At 39.4% G+C, this 7,338-nt stretch overlaps 1 protein-coding gene across 1 annotated transcript; it reads left to right on the top strand.

Moving 5' to 3' along the window:
- Positions 1 to 906: 906 nt before the first annotated feature.
- On the top strand, positions 907 to 1,344 carry LOC135594121 (uncharacterized). The gene has a single exon (XM_065084538.1). The coding sequence runs from the start codon at positions 907 to 909 to the stop codon at positions 1,342 to 1,344; it is 438 nt and encodes a 145-aa protein (XP_064940610.1).
- The last annotated feature ends 5,994 nt before the right edge of the window (positions 1,345 to 7,338 follow it).

Raw genomic sequence — 7,338 nt, 5'->3', positions numbered from 1 at the left:
CCCCTCAATTTTTTCCTCCTGACATTGGAGGCCTACGATGGCATCTCTGACTCGGCGGAGCATGTCGCCGCCTTCCGGGCTCAAATGGCTCTATATGGAACATCCGACGCTTTAATGTGTCGGGCCTTTCCCACCACCCTTTGAGGTCCGGCTCGGATGCAATATAATAGTTTGAGGCATTCTTCGGTCTCATCCTTTGATCAACATGAAAGAGAGTTCGAGCTCAATTTCTTAGCCAGTGCTCGGCCCAAGCCATCTATTGTCATGCTTCACAGCTTAAGCTAGAAGGACGACGAGCCCCTTTCCCACTTCATCGCCCACTTCGCCACCGAAATCAAGGCAATCCCTGAGGCCATCGACGATTGTCCCAGAAATGCTCTAGCGAGCGAACTGATACATGGTGGCCGAGGCATTGGTGGTCGAGAAGCGCGAAGACCACAATAGACACCACGTGGAGAAGCCCCGAGCCCATAGAGCAAATATTGGAGCTCCCCCTTAACAAGTGCCAAACAGATCAGATTGTGAAGATTGGCTCCACCCTCCCAGAGAAGGGCCAAGTCTAGCTCATTAGTTTCATGACGAAGAATGTCGACGTCTTCGCCTGGTTGCCTAAATACATGCCAAGAATTGATCCCAACATCATGCAACACTGCTTGAACATCCCTCTCGAGAAGCGATCAGTAAAGCAGAGGCCTCAAAAGTTCGCCCTTGATCGACAAAAGGTGATCAGACATTAGGTAGACTGACTAACGGAAGCAAGGTTCATAGCCGAGGCCAAATACCCTTGGTGGCTATCCAACATGGTCCTTGTCAAAAAATCTAATGAAAGATGAAGGATATACAATCTTAACTAAGCATGCCCGAAGGATTGCTACCCCCGCTTGAGGATTGATCATGTTAGTCAGCATGACCTCAGGGCACAAACTCCTCACGTTCATGGATGCCTTCTTGGGCTACAACCAAATCCGTATGGCTCCTAAGGACCATGAGTATACAGCCTCCATCATGGACAGAGGTGTCTACTGTCACAAAGTCATGCCCTCCGACATGAAGAATTCTGATGCAATATATCAGAGGATGATAAATCAGATGTTCGAATATCATATTAGGAGGAACATGGAAGTATATGTGGACATGATTGTGAAGAGCAAAGTCTCCAACACCCATCTGGGAGACCTTACTGAGACATTCCGAAAGCCCAAAAGGTTTAGTATGCGTCTCAACCCCATCAAGTGCACCTTCGGAGTCAGCTCGGGCAAGTTCCTCGGCTTCATCATCCATCAAAGGGGCATATGCATGAATCCCAAAATGACCCAGGCGATAACTAAAATGCAATCCCCTTAGTTGGTCAAGGAAGTCCAGCGATTCATCAAGAGGTTAGCCACCCTCAACCGATTCCTATCCCGGTTAGGAGACAAATGCCTTCTCTTCTTCCATGTTGGAAAATCTATGAGTGACATTATATGCGTAGCGGACGAACAAAAATAAAAATCTAAAAAAAAAAGAGTTTCATCGTCATGCATAGATTGGTGCACAAAAATTCACAAAACTAAAAAATATATGTGAGATAGTTGTGTTATCTAGGGAGATCGTATATCCCTAAATTCTCATATATTTATGAGAGAGGATGAATGAGGTCAATTATTCTCCTCTCTAGCGGTGATTCATATAACAGGGGCTGCGAAGACTCTCCTTGAATCATTGTCCCAATCTCCACATGCCCAAATAGGGGCTATTAGCTGAGGAGGAGAAGGAGAGAGGAGAATAGGAGGTGGCAACAAAAAAGGCCTAGCCTATGACCCATTGTTTCCCTCTTATTTATAGAGGCCCCCTATCAACTTAATACAAATGGATCCTACCTTATTGAGTATTGGATCTGTTGAATCTCAGATTTTGATGATAAAATCAATTGATGGGTTAATTGATCTAATCCATATTATTGAGCTAAGTGTGCAGGATTAACTACGATAACCAGAAAACACAAAGCAAGTATATCGGATTCAAGTTCGATGGACGTTTAAGAGTCCGAAGAATCGTCGGAGATGCTGCCGGAACCAACCGAGAAAAATCGGGAACCTATCGGAATTTTCGGAAGTTCGCCGAAGAGATCGTCGGAGGTTCACGGAGATCACCGAGAAGGCTCGGCTACTCGTTAAAGTCATCACAAGATCGGGAGCTTGTAGGGAGTCCATCGGAAGAAGTTCGTCGGAAAGCTCGCCGGAACAAGACTCGACGTTCGCGGTTGAAAACTTGCTTAGGATGTTTTTTTTGTTATGTACTTCACTTGTAATTAGGATTAGGATTAAGAGATAATCCTATATCCTAGTTAGGGGCCAACTGGGCCCAAAGTCAGATTTGGTTTGGGCTAAAATTAAGCCAAACCAGTGAATCGGAGAGCCAGGCGGTGGCACCGCCTGGCTGGGCGGTAGCACCGCCTAGCACCCGAGAGATGGGCGGTGACACCTCCTGGGCTGGGTGGTTGCACCGTCCAGCACCGCTTGGCTGGGCGGTGGCACCGCCAGCATCGGGAACATAAGAGAATTCAAATTTTTTGGAGCCCAAATTTGAATCCTCTTGAGGCCTATAAATACCCCTCAAGTCTCAGTTGAGAATACAACTCTTTGAGCAGCAAGTGATTGAGAGAAAAGTCTTAGAAGAGTCTTTGCCTTTCTTGTTTTCAATTTGCTAGAGAGTTCTCCTCCTTCTTTCTTGCTGAAAATTTGTAAGAGGTTGAACTGCTTGTAAAAGGTTGTAAGAGGGGTATTTGCCCTTCCATTTCAAGAGATTTGCTAGTGGAAGGTGGGAGCCTCATCGAAGAGGGGCCTCGCAAGTGGATGTAGGTCATTTGACCGAACCACTCTAAAATCGGCATGATCTCTGGTTTGCATTTCATTATTGCTATTTACATTACTGCAAACCTTCTTACATGCTTTAGTTCCTTATTACCTTTGCTGCGCAACTTTAAGAATACGCTTTCAAGTTCCGTTCTTATCGTACGAAAGATTTATCGAAACCAACGTTTAATCCGCTACACTAATTCACCCCCCCCTCTTAGTGCCGCTCCGATTCTAACAATTAGTATTAAAGCGAGGTTATCTCTCATATTTGGTTTAATACCCAAGAGAGATGGCTTACTCCGGCATGCAAGAGGGCCATTCTATTGCACGACCACCTTTGTTTAATGGGTCGGATTACACATATTGGAAGACTCGCATGAGGATCTTCCTCATTTCTATGGACTTTGAGCTTTGGTCTATTGTCGAGAATGGATTTCAAAAATCTTATCTTCCGATGAGCGAATGGAATGAATCGGAAAAAAAGGTTTTTACTTTAAATGCAAAGGCTATGAATGCCTTGTTTTGTGCACTAGATAAAAATGAATTTAATTGCGTTTCAATTTGTGATTCGGCTTTTGATATTTGGAGAACTCTTGAAGTCACTCATGAAGGCACTAGCCGAGTGAAAGAGTCCAAAATCAACATCCTTGTGCACTCTTATGAACTTTTTCGAATGAAACCAAGTGAGTCCATCGGAGACATGTACACCTGGTTCACGGATGTCATCAATGGACTCAAAGCTCTTGGTAAAGGTTTTACTAACTTTGAACTAGTAACTAAAATCTTAAGATCTCTCCCAAAAAGTTGGGATCCAAAAGTTACGGCCATTCAAGAGGCCAAAGACCTTAAAACATTCCCTCTTGAAGAACTTATTGGGTCTTTAATGACCTACGAAATGACATGTCAAGCTCATGACGAGCTCAAGAACCCCCTTCCAAAGAACAGGAAGGATATGACACTTACATCACAAGAAGACCACTTGAAAGAAACATCAAGTGATGAGGACAGTGACAATGACATTGCACTTTTGACTCAAAAATTTAAAAAATATTTAAGAAAGAACAAATTTAAAAATAATACAAAAAATAAATTCGAACACAAGAAGGACCAAGTAATTTGCTATGAGTGCAAGAAACCGGGACACTACAAGAACGATTGTCCACAAGCCAAAAAGAAAGCATCAAAGAAGAAGGCGCTCAAGGCAACATGGGATGATTCAAGCACGTCTGAAGAAGAGGAGTCCAACACCGAGCAAGTTGCTCATTACGCCCTAATGACCTTCGAAGAAGAGGTAACGGATTTAATTAATGCAGATTTACCTTATTATGAATTATTAAATGCCTTCCATGAGTTATTTGATGAATGTAAGACAATTAGTAGAAAATACAAATTGCTAAAAAAGGAGCATGATAGTCTTACTTGTGATTTTGATAAATTAAAAACTGAATATCATGATAGTCTAGCTCCATGTGCTAAATGTCATGATCTAGAAACTCTCCAAAATGAGAACTTGGTACTTAAGGACACCTTGAAGAAATTCGAGGTCGGTAGCAAGTCCTTAAACATGATCCTTACAAATAAGGGTCACGTTCCTAAAAGGAGTGGAATCGGATTTGTGAGAAGTACTCACCAATATCCAACCACCTTCATTAAATGTCCTATCTTACATGTTCAACACCAAAGCAATTGCAACTTTTGTTGCAAATATGGACATATAACTTACCAATGTCCATTCAAGAAAATTAGTCCGAACAAATTGATTTGGGTTCCTAAAGGAACCATGATCAAGTCTATGCAACATGATAAACAAGTTAGGTTAGTTTTTGAGGCACCCAAAAGTAAATGGGTACCTAAAAATAATTCCTTCTTGTAGAAATATACACCATCACATGCTAGGAGCAAGAGATGGTATCTTGATAGTGGATGCTCAAGGCATATGACCGGAGATCCATCCCAATTCTCCAAGCTCACTAGCATGGACGAAGGCTATGTCACCTTCGGAGACAACAACAAAGGCAAAATCATTGGCAAGGGAACCATAGGTAACAAATCAAGTTTTTCTATTAATGGTGTGTTACTAGTTGATGGATTGAAACATAATCTGTTGAGCATTAGTCAATTATGCAATAAAGGTTATATCGTTAGATTTGAATCAAATATGTGCATTATTGAAAAACCAAATCATAACATGACTATGATTGCTTTAAAACAAAATAATGTCTATACCATCAATCTTAATGAACTAAGTAATGAAATGTGTTTCTCCGCCGTAAATGATGATGCTTGGCTTTGGCATAGGAGATTAGGCCATGCAAGCATGAAAACAATATCTAAAATCTTATCTCAAGAATTAGTACGAGGGATTCCGAATATGAAGTTTATTAAGGATAAGGTATGCGATGCATGTCAACTAGGCAAACAAATAAAAACAAGCTTCAAACCAAAAAATCAAATTAGCACCACTAGACCATTACAATTGATCCATTTGGACTTATTTGGACCAATTGATACAACAAGTCTAGGTGGAAGCAAATATGCTTTTGTGATTGTGGATGACTACTCTAGATACACTTGGACCTATTTCTTAGCTCACAAAAGTGATTGCTTCAAGTGTTTCTCTAAATTTTGTAAACTCACTCAAAACGAAAAAGGCTTCATGATTTCATCAATTCGGAGTGATCACGGTGGTGAATTTCAAAACCGGGACTTTCAAAATTTTTGCGAAGTTAATGGGTACAATCACAACTTCTCAACTCCAAGAAATCCACAACAAAATGGAGTAGTTAAAAGGAAAAATAGAAACCTACAAGAAATGGCAAGAACTATGTTAAATGAACATAGTTTACCCAAATATTTTTGGGCTGAAGCCGTAAATACGGCTTGTTACATCATGAATAGGGTCCTAATAAGACCATCTCTATCAAAAACTCCCTATGAATTATGGAATAACAAAAAACCAAATATTTCTTATTTTAAAGTTTTTGGTTGTAAATGCTTCATTTTAAATGAAAAGGATGCCCTAGGCAAATTTGATGCTAAATCCGATGAAGGCATTTTTCTTAGTTACTCCTCCGTTTCTAAAGCCTTTCGTATCTTTAACAAAAGGACCTTAGTAATAAAAGAGTCTATTCATATAGTTTTTAATGAAATTTCTGATTTAAAGAAAAATGATTTTGATGATGATCTTGGTTTTGATAATTTGAATTTAAATGAACCCCCTCCTCAAAATAGCCATTTGAATACATCTTCTTTCGAAATTTCTTTACCCAAAGAATGGAAGTATGTAGATGCTCATCCAAAGGAGCTAATTATAGGAGATACAACAAAAGGGGTTCAAACTCGTTCTTCTTTCAAGAATTTTTGTGCTAACGCCGCTTTCCTTTCTCAAATTGAACCTAAATGCATTGATGAAGCCTTAAAAGATGATTTTTGGGTCATTGCAATGCAAGAAGAATTGAACTAATTTGAGAGGAATGAGGTATGGAAGCTTGTTCCTAGACCAAGTGACCACTTAGTCATAGGTACTAAGTGGGTCTTTAGAAACAAGCAAGATGAAAATGGTATCGTGGTTAGAAACAAGGCTATATTAGTGGTCAAAGGTTTCAACCAAGAAGAAGGTATCGATTACGAAGAAACCTTCGCTCCCGTGGCTCGATTAGAAGCCATAAGGATGCTCCTTGCCTATGCTAGTAGTAATAATTTTAAACTATTTCAAATGGATGTCAAAAGTGCTTTCTTGAATGGTTTTATTTCCGAAGAAGTATATGTCGAACAACCTCCCGGATTTGAAAATTCTCTTCTTCCTAATCATGTATTCAAATTGACTAAAGCTCTCTATGGCTTGAAACAAGCTCCTAGAGCTTGGTATGAAAGGCTTAGTTTCTTTCTTATTTTAAATAATTTTACCAAATGCAAGGTTGATACTACATTGTTTATTAAATATTTTAAAAATAATTTTCTTATTGTGCAAATTTATGTTGACGATATTATTTTTGGCTCTTCGGATGAATCACTATGTGAATCATTTGCCAAATGTATGAGTCATGAATTTGAAATGAGTTTAATGGGTGAATTAACTTTCTTTTTGGGATTACAAATCAAACAACTTAGTGATAGTATATTTCTTAACCAATCTAAATATACATTAGAATTGTTAAAATGATTTAACATGGATAATTCAAAAGCAATAAACACCCCTATGAGTACTGCGACTAAGTTAGATATGGATGAAAATAGTGAAAATTTCGATCAAAAAACATATAGGGGAATGATAGGTAGTCTACTCTACCTCACCGCGACTAGACCGGATATTATGTTTAGTGTAGGACTTTGCGCTAGGTTTCAATCAAATCCTAAATTATCTTATCTTAAAATTGTTAAAAGAATATTTAGGTATCTTAAAGGAACTCCAAATCTAGGACTGTGGTATCCAAAATCTGAAAATTTTGATTTAATAGCTTATGCAGATGCCGATTTTGGTGGATGTAGGATAGATAGAAAA

The sequence above is a fragment of the Musa acuminata genome, chromosome BXJ1-9 (assembly GCF_036884655.1).
Source record: "Musa acuminata AAA Group cultivar baxijiao chromosome BXJ1-9, Cavendish_Baxijiao_AAA, whole genome shotgun sequence".
NCBI lineage: Eukaryota > Viridiplantae > Streptophyta > Magnoliopsida > Zingiberales > Musaceae > Musa > Musa acuminata.
This window is presented reverse-complemented; position numbering and strand designations above follow the sequence as displayed.

Bases quoted from the DNA above. Each gene is read 5' to 3' on its own strand.
- LOC135594121 (XM_065084538.1), top strand. From the start codon at position 907: ATGACCTCAGGGCACAAACTCCTCACGTTCATGGATGCCTTCTTGGGC.